The sequence below is a fragment of the Euleptes europaea genome, chromosome 9 (genome assembly GCF_029931775.1).
Source record: "Euleptes europaea isolate rEulEur1 chromosome 9, rEulEur1.hap1, whole genome shotgun sequence".
NCBI classification, from domain to species: domain Eukaryota; kingdom Metazoa; phylum Chordata; class Lepidosauria; order Squamata; family Sphaerodactylidae; genus Euleptes; species Euleptes europaea.
The window spans coordinates 49,919,509-49,942,270 of NC_079320.1; the positions used below are offsets into that span (position 1 = coordinate 49,919,509).

Here is a 22,762-nt window from a genome sequence, read left to right on the forward strand (position 1 = left end):
CACACATTAACAGATCACTTCAGGATACAATGGTTCCATATTAACATACCATACCCTCATTAGCACATTATCTTGATACTTACAGGACAATACTTTTGCAGGACAATACTCAGCTCAAACCCAACCCCTTTCTGACTATATATTACTCTTTCTACACCCTTGACACTGAGAGACACTGTCCTTCAGTGTTACTACTCTGAAGATGCCTGCCACAGTTGCTGGCGAAACGTCAGGAAAGAAAATTCCAAGACCACGGTTACACAGCCCGGATAACCTACAAGAACCAATGAACTCTGACCGTGAAAGCCTTCGACAATAAATTCAAGTTATATTTCTCATTCTGCAGCTTCAATGTTATTTATAAGATGCTAATTTTGAATAAGATGCAGATCGCATTCCTCTTTGAAGTCTGTCATCTTTGAAGTTCTCATTTTTTGAAAATTTTCAAGAACGTCAATCTTCAAATAAGAAGTTCAAAAGGGTCAACAAAAGCTCTCCAGTACCGTAAAAAAATATATATCTAAGGCTAATTTTGCCATTATGCTTCATGCACTAGTGCCTAATTAAGGACTCTTCAGTCCCATCACTTTAAAAGTACAAAAAGCAGATTCCCATTGAACGCAAATGGATCTTTAAAAAAGGTTTGTTTTGGCTGAGATACACTCACTATTTTTATAAGCTAATTATAATTTACAAAGGACAATCTTGACATGACAATACATTCAGGATTTCAGCATTTATTTATTCTTATGTTTATCCAACAATGCAAAAAAAAAAAATCCCAACATCCCTAACCATTGTATTATACACATTTGTTGCAATATAAAAAAATGTACAGATTATTACAAAAATAAAATTTCCAATAACATGGTTTAAACAGGTATAAGATAGAAAGGCCATCATGTTTGAAGCTAAAATATTTCAATTAGCTACTTTATCCAATCTAAGTCATTATTAAGCATACTGCTATCATCAACCCTTATTCAGTTGATGACTGCTATCATCAACCCTATTTGGAGGCCTTTGATTTCCTACAAAATGCTTTGTATTTAAGTTTGCATTTTCATACTTAGTTGAACCTCTCAAGATATTTAACAAGCAAATGCAACACAGTGCAGAGAAAGTCTTGAATTTCCAAGTCAGAGCAGAGAATTAACGGGGATTAAGTATTGTTAGGAGGAGCAGCTGATGGAGGTGGCAGTGGAGGCGGCGGTGGTGGCGGCAGCGAGAGCAATGACAACAGCGGGTCATACGTATTCTGAGCACAGTCATGAGGCCATCCCCAAGTTGGAGGTGGAAGCGGAAAGGGATTCGCCTCATTACTAACTGTTCCAAATGATGGGGGAGGAAAAGAATACTGCTGCCTTCGAGGACTTCCCTTCCTCTGATGCTGAAAGAGAGCGGAAGGCTTCTGAAGTTCTGTGTAGTGAGAACCGTAATGCTGTGGAGGTTTTACTTGCTGTCTGTAGGAATGCGGAGGAACTGGTGAATGAGGAAATCTGCCCCTTGAAAAGGAGGGATTAAATTCTCCCCTACGAGATCCACTTGAATAATTTGAAGGATAATGTCTCCTGGGCTGATAATGAATTCCATTCTCATCTACCAAAGGAAAGACATTCAATTACTAGGATGTTTGATGGTTCGCACCTGTGTGGAAAAAGTGTTCTATCTCCAATAAATCCTCATTTACTGCTACCTACTGTGTTTTAAATCAGAATCCTTCCACTCATCCCTAATCAGTCAACTCACTGACCATAGTGGCCATTATCTCAAAAGTACAATGTGTGAAGCTTAATTAACTCTCAAACTTCCCCATAGGTTCCTCCTCAACATTTGCAGCTTGTAGCCCTAGAGACAGAGGGAACAAATAATCTGACAGGGCAACCCCATGGACATCAGTGAAGCCCTATGAGGGGACAGAAGAATTGTATGGCGATGATGGCAAATCACTTATGACCATGTCTGGTCCAGAAAAGGCATGAGGGGAGACACCTATGAGTAGTCCAAGTGTACTGCTACCATATTTGACCACAGTCAAATATTCCGGAAAGCCAATCTCCACATTCTCACTTGATTCAGCAATGGCCTTTATCTATCCAACCAGCATGTGGCATGCAACTGTGATTAAGGTCACACTTGGCTTCAATAAAGCAAAAGTCACCACTGTTCACATTATTATATTGTCGAAGGCTTTCACGGTCAGAGTTCATTGGTTCTTGTAGGTTATCCGGGCTGTGTAGCCGTGGTCTTGGTATTTTCTTTCCTGACGTTTCCTACACACTTGACACTTAGAGACACTGTCCTTCAGTGTTACTCCTCTGAAAATGCCTGCCACAGCTGCTGGCGAAACGTCAGGAAAGAAAATACCAAGACCACGGTTACACAGCCCGGATAACCTACAAGAACCAAAGTTCACATTATTATTTACGACATTTATATCCTGCCTTTCTGCCCTTACAAGGGCCAGCAAAGTCGCTAACAATTTAAAACATACATGATAAAATTACACTTTAAAACCAATAAAATAAACCTCCCCAAAACACATAAATCAAAACCAATTTTAAAAAAGTTAAAATATGTACAGACATAAAAACAGCAATTAAAACATTGGACGTGAAGGAGGGATCATTGAGGGAATGCCAAACAAAACCAAATGTTTTCACCTGCTGGCAGAAGATGGCAACAGAAGGGGACAAATGAGGACAGAGTTCCAGAGCTTTGGTGCCAGAAAACCCTCACCCTTAGGTTGCCAGCCACCTAACCTCAGAAGGCAGGGACACCCAAACCAGAGTCTCCAAATAAGGCTGTAGTGGTCAGGCAGCTTCATAAGGGAGGAGGCAGTCCTACAGGTATGTTGGTCCTAAACCAAAGAAAGCTTTGAAGATCAAGACCAGCACCATCAGTTGCGCCCGGATCCAAATTTGGAGCCAGTGTAGATGAGCCAAGACCGGAGCGATACGATTCCTACGAACCACTCCAGTCAACATCTTGGCTGAAGCATTCTATACCAACTGAAGTTGCCCAAAACTTCTCAAGGGCAGTCTCATGTAGAGCCCATTGCAGTAATCTAATCTAGATGTGAACATACCTTTTCTGTCCTCCAAATGCCACAGCTGGCCAGTCAAAGCTGGTAAAAGGCACTCCTGGCCACAGCTGCCACCCGCTCATGCAACAGTACGCCTGGGTCCAAAAGCACTCCCTGACTATAGACCTGCTCCTTCCAGGGGAGTGCAACCCCATCCAGAATGGGTGACACCTTAAATCCCGCTCAATTGTAGCTCTTCCATCTTGCTGGGATTAGGCTTAAGAGCAGAAAGTGGTTCCCAATTTATGGACATCACATAAAATTCATTTTAATCGCTGCCTTTTCCTAGTCACATGCCACTTCCTCATCTTTATTCTTTGTGCTCCCTTTCATGCCCTCACTTCTCTATTCTATTGTTATATCCAGAATTTAGGTGCCTTTAGCACAGTACAATTCAACAATTTCTTGTGAATATTAAATAGCGACAAGCAAGGGATTTTCTTGCTCCACCATTTCGGACGCAAACAATATTGTCACCATATAAAAGCAGCCTTAACTGCTAAAATTTGCAATCAATTATACTGATTTAGAGCTTTCACCTTATACTCCAATTTTAAGGGTTCAGTAGTAAACTTCCCTAATAGCATGTACTTACTAGATTCATCTTGTGATCTAAACATCTTTCTTCTTAGGTTTTGAGATTTCTTCTGTTGTCTTGCCGCTTTCTCTTTTTCATCATCACTAAAATCTAAAGCCTAGATCAAAATAATTAAGTAAAAAAGTGCACTTTAGAAATTGAACACCCCCACCCAAAAAATGATTCCAAATGAATTATTTTATTGGCAATCAACAAGAAATACTAATAATGCACCTGGTACTTGGCAATCATGTAAAACTGCCTCCACTGGTACAAGATGCCAGAGGAGGTGATTTTACCCATTCCCCATCATCACTGCAGCCCTTTTTTGCTGCAATACATTTTGTTTGCAAGGGTTTCCCAACTCTCTAGGAGGATTTTTGAAGCAAACAGCAAGCTGCTTGGGGATCGTGAGGAAAGATCCACTCTATGAATTCCTCCTATGAGTTTTAACCACTAGACTCAACCTAATTGTGCATATCTGTGGGCTTAATTGTGCATATCTTAATGGGCTGGATCCAGCCAACATCTTCACTCAATTTCACCCAATACCCCTGCTTACTACAGTTTTTAATATGCAGGCCCCATGATCCTGAGCATAGCCTTTTTTGGTGGTCAGATGGAACCCCACCTTCCTTTCTTACCAGCAGAGGAGTGGGTTGGTTCAAACCTATAGATTTTATGCTTCTTAAATTGGAATCAGACATTCAAGTGGGAAATCAAATTATGTACTTGCCTCAGGTGGGGGCTCTTCATCATTCTTCCATGATGCATCAGATCCTTTATCCCTAGCAGATTATACAAATGCAGACATTATAGCACAGCCGCATCAGGCATTAGAAATCTCTATGAATCGCTATTGCTCAATAGTCTCAGGAAAGGCTGACCACAATCCACAAAACAGATGCAGTCAGGGCAATGCAACACACAGTTACATAAGACAATCTCCTACAATGGTATTACAACCCATGGACTGCATACTACTCAAGTGCATACTGTGACAAAAAAGTGCTACTTCCCCATGTTTGCAAAACTGCAATTGGCAAAGAACATACATAACAAAGAGACATCTATCAAGACACATTTCAATAATGCAAGTGGTTCTTACTGATAAGCCCACATGTGTTTATCAAAGTCCTATACTGGGATTCTCCTATAGTTGGGGAGAAACCATGATGCCAATTTCTACAGGATTATGAGAGACTCTCTCGTTTTTGAGAAAAGATCCATGTGGAGCACAGGGGCTAAGAACATGAACTAGAAGTCATTTCAATCCAAATGCACAAGGAGGCCTTAAGCAAGCCATTGTTCCCTCTGCTTAAGCCTCATAGCTGCCATTTTGGGATAGTAACACTGCCCAGCCTTACAGAACTGTCGTAATAAATGAAGCACTTCAAATACTATATAGTAAGTATAATTATGTAAGAGTGCTTCTATGTCAAATCATCATGCCTGAAACTTTTTTTAATGCTTTTGTACAGGTAAAAATAGTCCACATGAAAAAGTAAAGAACAGGCAGACCTGTTGAACAAGAAATTTAGTTACTTCTAAAAATATGTCAATGCTTATTTCCAAAGATCCATGCTTAAGCCTATACAGGCAGAGCAGAACAGACCGCCCCCAAAAAACTCAATATAGGGCATCAGACAGCTTTTTTTTCTATGTATAAAGCTTTCTAGAAGTGTGAAACATAAATATGCTTGCTAAACCATGATATTTTGAAGAGACTACATTGAGCAAAGTGAAGCATGGTGCTGCATGTTCAATTTAAAGAACACAACAGCTGCTGCAGGGAAATAAAATTCAATCTGATCCTTCCGTTCTATGTATTATTTTTTTTAAAAATCTATTTCTCTTAAGCAAACACTGAACCTTCACCCTAACAGACCTAAACATGTGTCTACATCCTGGAAACTGTCAAACATCCATCATGAGCCAATATTAAATATACTTTAGTCATGTCAAATTTAAATTGACATTTTCAAGGATACGATCCAGTGTAAGCAGGGTCCCAAAGACTGCGAGCAGAGGATTCCTATAGGGCTTAACAGAGCTCTACTCTTCCCTACTCAGGCAAATTAATACAAGCTAAGGCCAAACTACTTGCCATTAAAATGGATCAGAGGACATTTTCCTTCTCTATCGCAATCCAGAAGTCCATCAACGCAAGTTACTTGAGGTAGAAAAGAATGCATACGAATAATGGATGCACACATAAACTTCCCATTCCCTGAAATGACATATTCTGCTACCCACATTCATATCTGGCCTCATACACAGAAAGTTAAGGGCCTGAGTCACACATCTCATTAACAGACTAGAAAGTGCATGCAGTAGGAAAAGAGGACAACGAAGGGTTTAATAGGCTCTGTGTGAATTTTCCATGCATGGGCACAGCATCCATGTTCAAACTAATAGCAAAGAACAGCCACTGAAGTAACAAGAGTTCTAAGTCTTTTCAGAGAAGCATAACGAACATTTGAAGAATCAAGACGTACCGTTTTATTTTTTCTGGAAATATATACTGAGTGAAGCTTTCAATTGATGGAGCAAAATACACATCGTCGTGTACTTTAATATCCTTTGCTTCAATGTGCTCAGGGCTGCTGAACTGTAGCGCATAAAAAGGATGCGACACAGGGCCAAACACCTCAAACACCTGCAAGACAAAGTTAGAGTTTCAATATTTATTACGCAATTTCTCTTAAAAAGACAACTCGCCTACTGTATTCCACGTAATACAATTAGTCTGTTTTCCATACAGGTTGACAGATACAACACACAATGTTCCCAGGATGGTTACTTGTATAGAAAAGAATTACAGTCTCATTACTGAAGCAATAAAAGTAGATCTACATTTGTTGTACAATGATCAGTAGCCTAACAATACAATCCTAAGGAGCGTTACTCCAGTCTAAGACCACTGAAATGAATGGACTTAGACTGGAGTAACTCTCCTTAGGATTGCACTGAAAGTAAATTGCTTTCATACAACGCTACGGGCATATTCATGATCAATCTGGATGGTCTTCATCTGAATGTTCCTCACTGTTGTATGCTCCACTGCGTGCATTCATTATGCAAGATAGGAAGTGCAGGTGCTCATCTGTGTTCCTGTTCCCAAACAGTTGACAAGAGATGAGGAAAGGCCGAGGATAACTGTTTTAATAAATGAATAAAATGAAACGCTGCATAGCTATATGTCTCGTATGGTGCAGTTTCCCAGGGGAAAGAGTAGCGTAATCTGAGCACCAGCACCACGTATCTGGCCCCAGGCTGCTAAGGACCCTTGTGATTTGAACTCCATGCTCACCGAGAGCTTAGTCATGCCTCAGCTGAGGCGCCTGCGTTCACTGGTACAAACAGCACTAAGAGCCAAACGACAAATGAGGGTGCCATTTTAGAAACAGATGTAGTTCTTTAACAATTCCTGCAAGGCCCCAATCTGGATCAGGCACATAGCAGCCCCAGGAGCTCCTGTCTCTCCTTGCCCCCAATGCTCCCATTCAGATGCAGAAACAGCCCTGTTTTGGCACTTGAAAAGGTACATGGGAGGGAGAACAATAGCTCTTGGGGCTGTTGTGGCATGCACCTGATCCAGATATGGGCCTTGAAGCAATTTTTTTTTTAATTACAACTGCTTCTAAAATAGTGTTGGTGGCTATGGGGCGGGCCCATATCTGCTGTCGCTTGTAGTTTGGCCCTTCTTTCTACATCTCCAAATACTATTTTATTTCCCCAAAAAAAGCAGACCTACATACTTGCCAAACACCCTTTGAAAAGTCGGAGAGCACAGCTGACAGTACAACAAATTTCAAATACAAAGGCAAGTGGTATTGTCTGTTTGACAACCAATTACTCAAATTCAACATCTAGCATTGAAATAACGAATTTTTTAGAAAACAAACTCCTGTTCAAATTTAGATAGCATACAATGAATGAGATGGACCTAATTCACAATGTAATGCCAGCCACCTGTTGAGCCTGAAACACATGTAATAGCTACAGACGTGCTTCTAACTGATCTGTTGTTGGAATACCGACTGCCCTGTTCTAACCTGTACCACTACAGGTACTTAGAAGACAGTTTGATCAGGATAGTTGTCCCACTCACAGGGTGCTGTGGATGTGGTCGTTCTTTCAAAACCGCTCTTGTCCACGGAAGACATGAGGACACCTTATCACTTGCGTTACTTCATAATCCTCTAACCTTTTAAATCAGGACCAAAGCCAATCAGTATTTTTGGCTCTCCCAAATATTTCTGGGATTTTTCAGAAAACTGAAAAAATGGTCCTGAAAAATCCTGAAAATATTTGGCACTTTTCCCCCTTTATTTTTTCTTGATTTGCCTTATTTATTGTGTGTGGGTGGGTGGGGGGTTAAAGGGCTATTTCTGTCATTTTCAGGTTTTCTTGTCAGTTTCAGGAGTGTGTGTTTTTTTCTTTGCAAGTGTTACTTTGTGTTTCCTTTGCTGTTACACTGTTGTTCACTCAGTGCTTGGATTCCTTCTTCTCTGTTTGGATGCACATTCATCTTCCTGTTGAGCTTGCACTGTCAGATTGGCACTGGGTCTCCTCGGCATTCTGTACATTGCCATTCCTTTTTCTGAACTTGCAAAATCTCCTCCTTCTTGCTTGGACATGTTCTGCTGTCAGTGATTCTCTGGATGCACATTAGTACTGTTGAGCTTGCACTGACAGACTGGTACTGGTTCTCCTCGGCATTCCGTACGTTGTCACTGGTTTAGCCGGGCTTGCAAAAGTGCACCCCTTCACTTTCCACTCCAGAGATTCTCTGGTTTGACATTACTTCTGTTGACCCTGCACTACCAAAAGGCCACTGGGTTCTGCTAGGCATTCTACATTGCCATTCTTCTGGGCTTTCAAAATCCCCCTCGAGTTACCACTGCAGAGATTCTCTGGCTTGACATTGGTTCTGTTGGGATTGCACCATCAAAGTGGCACTGGGGTTCTGCTAGCCATCTTTGCATTGTCATTTGTTCTTCTGGGCATGCAAAAAGTCCCCCCCCCCCCAGAACACCTTGGGTTACCACTGCAGAGATTCACTGGTTTGATTTTGGTTCTATCTGGCTTGGCCCATTGGCTTGTGGTTCTACTGGGATTACTGGGTTCTGCAATGGTTCTGTTGGGCTTGTTGTGTTGGTTCTTCCACAGGAGGCATGGTTTGATCATCACTTTTGCCTGGAAGCAGTTTTGAGGGTTTTTTTCTCCTTCACAGGAAATAATGGATAGCTAGGGGCACCCTGTTCAGGAGCCCATACAATTGGACTCCTCGGTACAATCTACTTGAAATTTGGGGGTTAAAGGACAGACACCAGCAGCCCCACTGCAATTCTGGTGTCTGTACCTTCAAAAGCAACCCTCCTCCACCACCGGGAAAGTTCCCCATAAGTAATAAGGGACCCCACCAAAAAAATCCAAATTCTAACACCATGTTGCTATTGGGATTCAGGAATACCAATATTTTTTCAGGTCTAATATACCCGAATCTGGAAAAAAACCTTTTTTTGGTTTTTTTGCACATCCCTAATCATTTATCGCTCTGACCTGGATGGCCCAGGCTAGCCTGATCTCATCAGATCTCAGAAGCTAAGCAGGGTCAGCCCTAGTTAGTATTTGGATGGGAGACCACCAAGGAATACCAGAGGAAGGCACTGGCAAACCACCTCTGTTAGTCTCTTGCCATGAAAACCCCAAAAGGGGTCGCTATAAGTCGGCTGCAACTTAAAGGCACTTTACACACACAATCATCCATCGGGTAACTTCATAACTCAATTTTTTCTTTTGTACAACGTAAATTTATGGTTCGCTTCCCTCACCACTGGTTTACAAATAAGACATAAATATACTCTCTCACACAATTCCTAGGGACAGTCACCTAAAAAACCATTAAAATAGCAAAACTGCCAATCTTGCCTATTATAAAATTCTACCAGACAACAAACATGTAGAAAACGTTCAATTTCTAAACAACAATAAAGCACTGGAAAATTCTCCACTCCACATCTCTAATCTCCTAAGTGTCAACAGCGTGATGTGCCGCGATTGGTGGGCTGCCACAGACTCCAGTGAAACTGCCATACTCTCCGCACCTCAGCATGAGGACTCAGAATTTACTTCTTTTCCCTGCTGAGCAGGCACAGAATACAGACTAGCAATACCGGCATCTTAGACCTGAGGTGCCTAACAAATAAGCTTTTGTTCTACATTTGAGGAAAAGCACTCTTCCCTCCAATACAGCATGGCATGTCACTTTCACAAGTTACACACAGGCAGTATCTTCTAGAAGAAGCTATGTAATACATCAGGATAAAACTTTTAATGCTATTAGCATTTGCACCTCTTTGGTTAGCTTGTTCTTTTTAAAAACCTATCGAGAATGGCAGAAGGTTTTTGATAAACGATAACACATACACATAAGAATATTAGGAGAAAGATGGGCCATTAAAACTTAAATAAAAATAATTCTCACCTTTCCTATCGAATAACGATCTTGTTTGAAAAATACACTGTCCTCATTCACTGGAGGGAGCCCCTTCAACGACTCAACTATAACTAAAAAGAATGATAAAGCTGAATTTTTTTTTACAAATACCTTCAAAAAGAACTCGTTTAACACTCACTTAATAGAGACCATTATTTGAAGGACCGCTTTAAGCTACAATATAAATGTATAACTACAGTAATAAATGTAGCATATTAGTGCTTATTTTCAAGGATGAAATGCTTAAATTCCAGTATTCCTACTTACAAAATTGTAAATAGCTCTATATTAAGTTGTTTTTCTTTACTTCCAGCTGGGCTGATCATACTGTGGAACTACAGTACAGCACCCTTCCCCCAATTTTTTTAAAAATTATACCCAAGACAAAGAATTCTACAATTACACAGCTTTATATAAAATATCATTATTGTTTATTCCAGTACATCTTCTGACGCCATAGCAGTAGTTAGAAAGTGCACCCTATGATCAAAAGTTTCAGAGACTTACACTGCAATCTTATGCAGGCACTTGACCTTTGAATGTAATGGGTTTAGACTGGAATAACTCTGCACAGGACTGCACTCTAAACCAGTCACACTTTCCACATTTGCTTTATCGTTGCTTACTGCTACAACTTCAGACTGTGAAGAGCTCCAGAAAGATCTCTACATACTGGAAGAATGGGCATTAAAATGGCAAATGAGATTCAATGTGAGTAAGTGTAAAGTGATGCATATTGGGGCAAAAAAATCCCAACTTCATATACGCTGATGGGATCTGTGCTGGCAGCGACAGACCAAGAAAGGGATCTTGGGGTGGTAGTGGATAGCTCAATGAAGATGTCAACCCAGTGTGTGGCTGCTGTAAAAAAGGCAAATTCCATGCTGGCCATAATTAGATGAGGAATAGAGAATAAAACTGCTGATATCATACCTTGTACAAATCTATGGTGACCCCACACTTGGAATACTGTGTACAGTTCTGGTCACCACACCTCAAAAAGGATATTACAGAGCTTGAGAAGGTGCAGAAAAGAGCAACCAAAATGATTAGGGGACTAGAGCAACTGTCCTATGGGGAAGACGCTTAAGGCTGTTTAGCTTAGAAAGAAGGCATCTCAGGGGAGACATGATAGAGTCTATGATAGGTCTATAAAAATTACGCATGGTTTGGAGAGAGTGGACAGGGAGAGGTTTTTCTATCTCGCCCTTAATACTAGAATGCGGGGTCATCTGCTGGAGCTGGAGGGTGAGAGATTCAAGACAGATAAAAGGAAGTATTTTTTCACACAACGCATAGTTAAATTGTGGAACTCTCTGCCCCAGGATGTGGTGATGGCTGCCAGCTTGGAGGGCTTTAAGAGGGGAGTGGACATATTCATGGAGGAAAGGGATATTCATGGCTATTAGTTAGAATGGATACTATTCATGCTGCATACCTATTCTCTCTAGTATCAGAGGAGCATGCCTATTATATTAGGTGCTGTGGAACACAGGCAGGATGGTGCTGCTGCAGTTGTCTTGTTTGTGGCTTCCTAGAGGCACCTGGTTGGCCACTGTGTGAACAAACTGCTGGACTTGATGGGCCTTGGTCTGATTCAGCAAGGCCTTTCTTATGTTCTTAACTTAGAAAGCTCCAATATTTCTATCAATTGGATTAAACTTCAACAAAAATAAAGTCATAAGATGCTTGTCAGAGCACCACCACTCTCCACTGACATCTCACTGTGGTAGTATAATTGCAGCACCTCAGATCAATACCATCAAGGAAACTGCTATATCTCCATTATAAAACTTCATTATTGTAAGAGGACCAAAATAATGAATGATGCCTAACATGCCTGTCTTGTCTACCTATCGTGTAGTGTTCTGACAAAGACTTCAGTCAAGCACCTGACAAATATGTAACAAGATGTACAAATCGTCAACCTCTAAAGAAAAAACACAAGTTACATGATTTTTAAGTACCAATAATAAAAATGTATACTCTAAATATACAATAAAGAATCAATAGTCATTGATAAGGAGGAACATGCTTTTCTAACACTGAGGTGTCTCCTGGTATTATACTGTCTCAGGTTGGGTATTCCAAGTCCCATGCTCCTTTACAAAACTCAGAGGGCAGCAGGATCAGTCTGGTTCCACCCCTATTACAGTGACATAACCTGAGGTAAACATAATGGGAAACCCTTTTCCTACAGCTTTTCACAAGCGCAAGACTACACGGACAATGGGCACCAAGGGTCTAGTGATGATTCCCCCCACTGCCACCTATTCCATGTAGGAAATCTTCCCCCAAAAAAGCCTGCAGCTATATAGCAGAACATAGGACCAGTTTGCTCAATTTTCTGTTATATGTTGAGTTTCCAGGGAGCATACTTTTTGCTACCTGCTCATGCTGACATTAACTCATTCTTTACTTTCAGCATTCATATTCAAGTCTCCATCTTTCGCTTTATAGCAGAATCTATATTTTATACCATCAACTTAAAAATACACAAAACTAACTGAGCAGGGCTAACATGTACTGTATCGTTTTAACTGGACATAAGACGGTTGAACAGAATTGTATCTCAAAAGAAAAGGGTAAATTTAGTTATTTAATTTACCCTGGTTCACATGCATCTGATAAGACCTTTCATTTATCTATATCCACATTATGCCTCTACTTGCATATTTTCCTACTTTTAATCAAGATTACATAGCAGTCAGATCATGTAACTTAATGAAGTAACTTGCACTTTGCAGATACAAACTTTGATTAATGTTTCATGTTCTAAAAGTCCCTGAAATTCCCAAACACTGTGAGTACATTATAGGCAACGGCTGGAACCCAATAGTTTCTTTCTGCTTATGCAGCATGGTGTTTGGTTGTGGAGACTGTCATAGACATGGCCAAAATACAAGGGAACAGTTCTGGACCTGAACAAAGAAATCATAAAAATGACTCTGTACAAAAAAACATAGCTAGCCTGGCCTAAGTGAAGGATGCCAAAAAGGGAGTTTAGAGACCTAAAATAGAATAGCATTGGAGAGAAGACGCAACAAAGTAGTAACATTATATGGCCTTGCTTAGATTAGAAACCATATCAATAGAATAGCAGGAATGTCCAGCTTCCCATAAGTGGTTCAAAGATGGGTGTGTTAATTGAAGGCCAAAAGAAAGCCATATATATGAAAATCCTGTAATCACTATTTTCAATAGTGTTATGATAAAAATTAGCAAGTTTTTAATAAGCTTTAAGAAGACATTTCAAATATAGTGTTGTATGGTGCTTAAAGTTATAAGAGAATGAGTTAGCCAAGCATATTGTTGAAGGTTTTCACGGTCAGAGTTCATTGGTTCTTGTGGGTTATCCGGGCTGTGTAACCGTGGTCTTGGTATTTTCTTTCCTGACGTTTTGCCAGCAGCTGTGGCAGGCATCTTCAGAGGAGTAACACTGAAGGACAGTGTCTCTCAGTGTCAAGTGTGTAGGAAGAGCAATATATAGTCAGAAAGGGGTAGGGTTTGAGCTGAAACCCAACCCCTTTCTGACTATATATTACTCTTCCTACACACTTGACACTGAGAGACACTGTCCTTCAGTGTTACTCCTCTGAAGATGCCTGCCACAGCTGCTGGCGAAACGTCAGGAAAGAAAATACCAAGACCACGGTTACACAGCCCGGATAACCCACAAGAACCAATAGCCAAGAATCCTTATCAAGTGGGACAGTTACTGTCAGGACATGATGTTAAAATCCTATAAATAGGGAAAGCTGAACTGATCAAGAGTTTCTTCTCAGAATGGGCTCCTTGCCTTTGACCTGCTTACTTTTGGGAGAAAGAAACTTCAATGGACTCATGTAACTGCTCTCCTTCAGCTATCTATGTAACAATAAAGGATAATATAATATTTTGCTGATTTAGATAGAAAAGCTAGCCTAGCCTCATCAGATCTCAAAAGCCAAGCAGGGTTGGCTCTGGTTAGTATTTGGCTGGGAGACCACCAATGAATACCAGGGTCGCTGCAGAAAGGCAGGCAATGGCAAACCACCTCTAAACGTCTCTTCCCATGAAACCTCTATGGGGTCACCATAAGTCAGCTGCTTCAGGGAAACAAGGGTCAGCACTGTTACTATCAAACATCCACAGTTACCATACAAGTGTCACCTGGAATCAACTGCCAATTTGCTTAATATTCACCATCTGAAACATTATTTCTGATCTGCCTCTGCCAATGGAAAACCACAATTTTTTGCAAATATTAATTAGTTCCTAAGTATGCAATTCAAACACTTGTCTTTTACACCAGAACCACAGAAAACTACAGGAACCGTTCGCTTCATCAAAGCCGGTATGTGATGTACCTAAATGTAGTCCCATTCCTTTTTTACAGCATATATCCCACAACGCTTTATCTATTAAACTCTCAAACATCTCTCAACATTTCAGTTTATCTCAGTTTAGTAGTCCATGTAACCTCCACATGACCTTTCCATCTAGCAGGTATGCTCCCAACACTGCAACTGAAAAAAAAAAGCAAAGAATCTTCAGGGAAGAGAGTGCTGATGGTATTTTAGTGAAGAGGCTTTGCTAGAAAGAGCCTGCACACCGAGGGACATTTTTTAATTAAATGTTTTAAATTATGAACTGTAAATTGCTTGGAAGCTGTTGCCAAGAGTCATTTTAAGTGAACATGTACATAGAAATGAAATGGACAACAAGTATGAGTTTGCTAAGAGTTAGACTTTGTTGTAATATAATTCGCACGGAAGTTGAAAAACAAAGCAGAAGAAACTAAACAAATTTTTGAGCGGCAGTGGCATGAGACAGTGTGTTTGGATGACTGTATGGGAGACTGGATTGAGGATATGTGACAGAAGAGACAAAAAAGGTTAGGATAGACTGGCATGGAGTGCTTTAGGACTTCTGAGAGAAGCCAAGTGTGAGTCTATTATAGCAGAGGTTTTACTGACTTCATTGCAGTAAAACCTGCTACACCCCTGGTGTCCACAGCCTTATCAACACTGTATTACTCTCATCCCAAAATTCAGTAACTAATTTCCAGACAAACAACTGCAAATGAGACAATCATGAGAAAACTAGTAACACATACACCCTTTGCTTACCTAAGTTTTCAACGATGCTGGAAACTTTTCCAAAAGGCATCAGTTCAACAGATTCTGGTAGGACAATTTTCCACTCTTCAACAGGAAGTGACTTCTGCTAGACAAAATGCAACATTTATTTTCATAGTGAAGCACTGCTACTCATTCCAAATATTTATCATTGCTTGTATAAGAACCTAAATCTAGTGTGCTCGTACTTGCTCACATCACTCCCAGTATTAGCCAAGTGTAAAGCCTGTGGGTGGACACACTGTGCCTAACCTAGAAAGAGCAAGGTAAGAGAGGGATAACTCCAAACTAGTCCACGGCAAGTAGTGGTTTGTTTGCTTCCCTTCAACCTGGGACCTCATAGAGGAGGGAAAGAAAAGGCATACTTGGCGTACCCTCATTACATCTGGAATGTAAGTCTAATTTTCTCTTTGCCTCTGCTTTGTTACCACTGAATGTGCATAACATGTCATTTGGGATGTACTAATGCAGCACTGAGACAATTTGCTGGTGAAGGAACTTGATTCAGAGGAAATGTATTAATCGCCACCCCACTTGTGATGTTTTAATTAGCCTTTTTAAACAATTTATCACCTCTGATGTTTCAGAAGGGGTCATTTGGGAAGGCTGTGTATGTGAAATTACATGAAGGAAAACAAAGAGGTTGGAGCAGAAAATAGTTAAATGTCATCTGCAGTTGGTCAAGTTTCTAACCATTCCTTTCTCAAGTGGCATGCACATGCATGCACACCCACATGTCTTTAAGCAATTGTTACACACATATTTACATAAACAAACTGTTAAATAAACAAACAAGGGGAGAAAAATTTCAACCCAGAACAGACAAGGTAACCAATAAGGTTGAAAAAAGGGGGGCATATTATACATGGAAATATACATGTCATTTGTAAAAAAAAAAAGGCAGTCCAAAAACTTTAATCAAATTATAATTACAAACTGTGCATCGTACATCAATATTTTGTCACATGCATATATGTACCTTCATCTACTGTAAAAAACATTTATGGTAAAATTGCACTTGTACATAAGGGGATGTCATACCCTTATAATCATCTTCCCTATGACAGGTACAATTATAAATAACAGAATAAATGTAAACCAAAGCAGATGCATTTCGGCCATGAAGCCTTCCTCAGTTGTTTACATCTGTATACTTGGCTTCCTCTGTATGTACAATGTATAATTATTATGGTTTCCTGTATATGGCTATACACACCAATGGACAATGGTTTATCCTGACCTGGCTTATAGAGAAATTTGGACCACTAACATTAATCATCTGGAAAGTTACCTCCGATGGTTTTAATTACAACAAAGAAGATACCTAGCCCACGTATAAAATGTACATCTGGTTGGTGTAAGTAATTTTAATACGTGTAATTAATAATCTTCAGAATTATAGTTTGCTTTTAAAATACACAATAATTAATATAAATCCATTATTTTTCTTTTCCCTCTTCCTTTTTATGACGTTCAGTGCTTGGGTTAGGCATGTTGTAATTTTAATAAAACTACTGCATGGTGTGTAGTATACATATTTAAACCACTGAGGAAGGCCTAACAGCCAAAACTCATTTGGTTTACATGTTTTCTATGTTATTTATAAGTGTACCTGATGATTCTCCCCTTCAAACATCCCTCTGCAACATAATTTTAAATTATCCTTTTTTCCCAGCTGAACTCAAACTGAAAGTAAGATTATAGCAGAGAGAAAAACAGCTCAGGAGATAAGTACCTATAGGGAAAATTGTATACCTTCCACTTCCCTGTAACTGCTCCTCTTCCCACATATCCCAAATATCTCAGTAAATGCCAACTTGAGAAGCTAATGCTTAATTTGGCTCTATGGTAATGATGCAAAGGTCTCAGGCATACTTACTTCAGATACTTCATCTTTTTTTCCAATGCTGTGAGAGTTTTCATCATTCTTATAATGCTGGTCATCTTCCCCAGATAGCACTGGAGAACAGGACGAAGTAGAGGAAACAGAAGAGGGGCTATCTGTACCACTGCATTAAAAAGGGAAACGTTACCAATTTTTCATCTTACATTCTAATTTAATGCATCAAACAGAAACGATGGTTCCTCTCATGGAAAAAGTATGTGGCTTGGGTCTACACATTTTGGCTGGCCTTAGTAGACCATCAAAAGTTGGTGCTTAGTGCTAACCATGCCCTTCAAGAGAAAGAAGTAGCGTTTTGACAGAAATAAATGCTTAACTTAATAGATGTTCTTTCCCTGCCTCCTCCCAGCAGGAATGGGGGTGAGGGAGAAAAGAAATGCAGCATTTGTCTCCCTCCCCGCCCATTATAGCAAGCTTATAGGCTCTGAAGAAGCACAGGCGTTTTCACTAGAATAAAACATGTACTCATGAGAGGCAAGTGCATTTTGTGGACCCCAGATAATAATCCCTTCTTACAACAGCAATTAAAAGGAACACCTCCCAGGGCAGTCTTAGGACTGTTTGTCCTAAAATAAAAGATGCACAAAAAGCAAAATTGTACATTGAACAAACTAATCTGCAGTATGTTAGATATTAACTCTTGAATCATACAATCCAGGTGTCTGTGTAAAAAGTAAACATATCTAGGCAAGTGCTGATATAGTAAAGTTTCATATCATTTTTTGCAAGGAGGGACAAACCCAGATTATGCTAGGGAAGGTGATTTTAAGATACTGTGAGACTCCTTTCAGTGGTCCAGAGGGTCACCTGTGACCCTGATGACCTCCACCAACGGCCACAAGCAAATAAAACTTTGGGGCAAAGTTTTCACCGTTGCTGCTAACAAGCACCAACTTGAGTTGCGGGTTCTCGAGCGACTCACAGGAGATGAAAAATGGTCCCTGCCCTCCCAGGAAGCGTTAAGCAGGGAGGCAGTCACCCACCTCTCGGATCCAGAATTGGATTCCGCGGGAGAGACGCCGCCTTTGTCCATCAACTCTTCCTTCTCCAGGGCGTTAGATATTAACTCTTGAATCATACAATCCAGGTGTCTGTGTAAAAAGTAAACATACCTAGGCAAGTGCTGATATAGTAAAGTTTCATGTCATTTTTTGCAAAGAGGGACAAACCCAGATTATGCTAGGGAAGGTGATTCTAAGACACTGTGAGACTCCTTAAAGGTAGAGAAAAGTGGAGAACAAAAACCAACTCTTCTTCTAAACAGTAATATACAAAACAGAAGAGGGTTGGCTCACATACCACTACATGTTATTAAAGCAGCCCTTGGTAATTTGACAGCTTCCATACATTATAAAGGAAGTTCAGTGGTAGGAACTACCTCTAGAACAAGTACCTGCTAGGTACATATCAAAATTGCTGAGATCATGATTCCAGAAGAATGGCTGAATGAGATATCCAGTGGTGCTCTAGACAACCTTTTGCTTTTTTCTATCCCAACAGCATACACACCTAACTTTGTGACTTATTTAACTCTCAGCAAAAGATTGCTGCTATGCATAGGCCAGACAGCTAGTGTGGTGTAGTGATTAAGGTGTTGGACTAGGACCTGGGAAACCCAGGTTCAAATCCCCACTCGTGCCATGGGAGGTTGCTGTGGGACTTTGGGCCAGTCAGCTAGTATTTGGAGAGGAGATCTCCAAGGATAGCTATGCAGAGTCAGGCAGTGGCAAAAAACTTTTAGTAGATCTGTGGAAGATGGAACCAGCAACTACTTGTGGCAGGCCTCCCTCCAATTGCGATAAGGATCCCTTTTCAGTGGTCCAGAGGGTCACCTGTGACCCTGATGACCTCCGCCAACGGCCACAAGCAAATCAAACTTTGGGGCAAAGTTTTCACCGTTGCTGCTAACAAGCACCAACTTGAGTTGCGGGTTCTCGAGCGACTCACAGGAGATGAGAAATGGTCCCTGCCCTCCCAGGAAGCGTTAAGCAGGGAGGCGGTCACCCACCTCTCGGATCCCGCGGGAGAGACGCCGCCTTCGTCCATCAACTCTTCCTTGTCCGGGGCGAAAAGGGGGCTCTGGGCCGCCCGCTCTCCTTGCCCCTCCGGGGAGATCGACTGATCCCCCACCGCCCCCTCTCCAGGGCCTGCGGTCAAGGCCGGGCAAGAGATGGGGGGCCCGAGATGGAGGGGCGGCGGCGGCCCCTCCTCAGAGCAGGGGGCCGGGCCAGGCAGGCCCTCTCCTCCCTCGGGGGCGAGGAAGGAGAGCCCCGCTTCCCCAGCCTCGGGCAGCCCCTCGAAGGCCGTCCCGCCCAGCCCCGAGGGGTCTTCCGCGGGGAGCGAAAGGCGCTCCTCCGCCACGCGGCCGCTCAACGTCTCCGTTACTTCCATCCCCGCCAAGCCCGGCTGGCCGTTAAACGGCAGCCCTCGACCACGTGGGCAGCGACCGCGACAGCCACGCGCGCCGCTACTTCCGGCTCTGCCGAGCGCAGAGGGAGCCGAGCGCGCGTGCGCAGACCAGGCGGCCGCTCTGGCCAATCGGCGCTGGGTTCTCCTGTCGGGGGGAGGAGACGGCCCTTCATTCGCCGGCTCTGCGCCACGCCCCTGGGTGCTGGCGGCGGGAATTATCAGCAGCGGCAGTAATGTTCCTGCTGGCCACGTGACCGTCGGTGGTGTTGCAGGAACACAGGGGGTGCGCGGGGGAGAGGGAGGCCCAAGATCGTTATCAAGAAAACAGTTTATTTGCAGCTGCTGACTCAGAGGCCCGAATGGGCGGAAATCTCTGAGTCCCGGTTATACTGGGGGAAGAGATATTTATCCAAATTCAAGTTATGACGCTACACCCACAAGTCATGCATCTCTGATTATATTGCAGACAGAAAGGCGACTCAGGATAGTTGCACCCAGTTTCTCCTATCACGGTTTCTCGTTCACATGTTAGCCCAGTGCACAGAGCAGGCTTGTTGCTAGGCAGACATTCCTCCCCTGGCAGTCTGGAAGCCGATTATTACCGGGAGATCTCTGGGGTACTGTCACAGTGGCAAAGTGCAAATACACCCAGGCTTCTTTTGTGTGTGTAAAGTGCCGTCAAGTCGCAGCTGACTTACGGCGACCCCTTTTGGGGTTTTCATGGCAAGAGACTAACAGGTGGTTTGCCAGTGCCTTCCTCTGCACAGCAACCCTGGACTTCCTTGGTGGTCTCCCATCCAAATACTAACCAGGGCTGACCCTGCTTAGCTTCTGAGATCTGACGAGATCAGGCTAGCCCGGGCTTCTTTTAGTGCTTCTAAAAAGTTAATCTCTACCAGAGTTGCTTTAAGCCCTACGTGGCTGTGTTTGAAGTTACCTTGTGTGATTATTTCAGGCATGTGGAGTAACATGTCCTACAATTAATCTCTAGCAGAGGGGCCATCAGCATGTTTCAGGAGTGATAGTGGTGGTTGGTGAGGAAAGAAAAAAATTTTTTTTTAAAAAGGAGATCTGTCATATGAGGCTAGCAGGGCCGGATTTAGGTTTGATGAGGCCCTAAGCTATTGAAGGTAATGGGGCCCCCGCTAGCAGGCGGGGCCCGTTACTTACATCATAGGAGCCTACACAACACAAAACACTTTTGCTGTATGTAGCTTTTATTTTATTTGTTTTTTATCTTATATTTTGGAAATGTACATCCAGTTTTTTTCCCTTTAAATTTTTTTGGGGCCCCCAAGAGATTGGGGCCCTAAACTATAGCTTGTTTAGCTTATACGTAAATCCGGCACTGGAGGCTAGTATGAACTCCTGCCTCCTGATACCTACATCACAGGAAGCTGCCTTTTAGGGTTGCCAGGTCCATCTTCACCACCAGCTGGAGGTTTGGGGGCGGAGCCTGAGGAGGGCGGGGTTTAGAGAGGGGAGGGACTTCAATGCCCTAGAGTCCAATTGCCAAAGCAGCCATTTCCTCCAGATGAACTGATCTCTATTGGCTGGAGATCAGTTGGAATAGCAGGAGATAGTACCAGCTGGAATAGTTCCAGCTAGTACCTGGAAGTTGGCAACCTTAAGCCCTGCGTGGCTATTTTGCAGTTGCTTTAAGCCCTACGTGGCTGTGTTTGAAGTTACCTTGTGTGATTATTTCAGGCATGTGGAGTAACATGTCCTACAATTAAGTTTCTACTATTTTCCTTTGGGATTTTTTTTGGTTAAAAATATATAATTGGATTGACAATTTCTACTCCTTGTATTATTTTTCATAATGTGTATTTAACATTGTAAATATATGAGCCTCGTGCTGTTGTTCCCACAGTACCTGGAGGTTGGCAACCCTACTGCCTTTGAATAAGATCACTGACCTCTCATGCTCAATATTGTCTATTCTTTGGCAGTGGCTCTCCAGGGTCTCAGAAAAAGATCTTTCACATCATCTACTACCTGCTAATTTTCTGCCCCCAAGCATTTCCCCTCTGCTCTAGTCAAACTGATTACAATATGCATTGTACATTTGCATCCTTTACAACACCCCTCTCACCTTCTGATTGGGATAAAAGGGCTCAGATCTCCATTCCTACCCATGTCTGAAGGGAGCTTTGACTCTCGAAAGCTTATACCTGAAAAACTTGGTCTCTAAAGTGCTTCTGAACTAGAGTCTACCTGACCTTTCTAACCGAAGATGCCTGAGATTAATCTGCGGCTTTGTGCATATAAAGCAGATGTTCTCCCTCTGAAGGATAGCTCTTCTCTGGCCTGGAATTGTACTGTTGTGAATTTTTCTGTAGAGCAACTGGTAATATGGAGGAATAAGTATGTGCCTGGTCTAAGGAGAGAAGCTGGTGCTGCAGAAATGTATAGGGCAGTGATACTCAGTGGTTTGGGGGGGTCCTATGTGGCACTTTGAGATGCCACATGTAGCTCTTCTGAGTACCATTCTCCTGGTGTGGCACCCACCCCATGTTTTATTAAAGTGAACAAGGCCATTGCCAAGTAGGGCTTGTGGTTGGGAAGAGGTTCATACCTTGAAAAAACTGCCATTAGAGGGAGGGAAGCTGCAATCTTTCCTGAGCTGTATGTAGGCTTATGCCAGAGATGGGAATAAAGGGCCCATCATCTCCAACACTCTTTTTTTACAGCCTTTGCGCTGTCATCCCAGAACCTGAGAGCAACCAGGAGGGGTTTTGCATAGAGAATAATCAACAGAGAAAAGGTTACCGTCTTCCTGCTCTCTCCTTTATCTCTCCTCCTCTGACCCTCTACTCAAAATTCAAGCCTCCAAAGGGTGCTTTTTATTTTATAAGAGATGAGGGATTCATTACACACATGTAATCGTAGCATATTGCTGATCCCGAACGTTTCATAGTTCAGGAAAAACAAAGGGCATCTTGAAGCAATATCTTCTTCTTGACTAATTTATGATTGATCAGATCTGTTGCTGTGTAGTATTGATTACTTTATGCAAATAAGCCATGTTTTGAAAAGTTAAATTAAGAAATAATACTGGTAACAGTTATTCATCTGATGGGCAAATATACAGCAGTTGCTTGTTTATCCTTGAGCTATTTCAGTCTCTAATTTCCTCCGCTGATATTAATAATTTTATCAC

The 22,762-nt window shown here is 41.9% G+C and overlaps 1 protein-coding gene across 1 annotated transcript; it reads right to left on the reverse strand.

Moving 5' to 3' along the window:
• Window positions 1-1,162: 1,162 nt before the first annotated feature.
• Window positions 1,163-19,581, reverse strand: NAF1 (nuclear assembly factor 1 ribonucleoprotein). Its single transcript, XM_056855055.1, has 9 exons — window positions 19,199-19,581; window positions 18,174-18,281; window positions 17,167-17,296; window positions 15,279-15,372; window positions 10,156-10,238; window positions 6,161-6,321; window positions 4,399-4,450; window positions 3,681-3,780; window positions 1,163-1,599 (listed from the first exon to the last, which is right to left on the reverse strand). The coding sequence occupies exons 1-9, from the start codon at window positions 19,579-19,581 to the stop codon at window positions 1,163-1,165; spliced, it is 1,548 nt and encodes a 515-aa protein (XP_056711033.1).
• Between the last annotated feature and the right edge of the window lie 3,181 nt (window positions 19,582-22,762).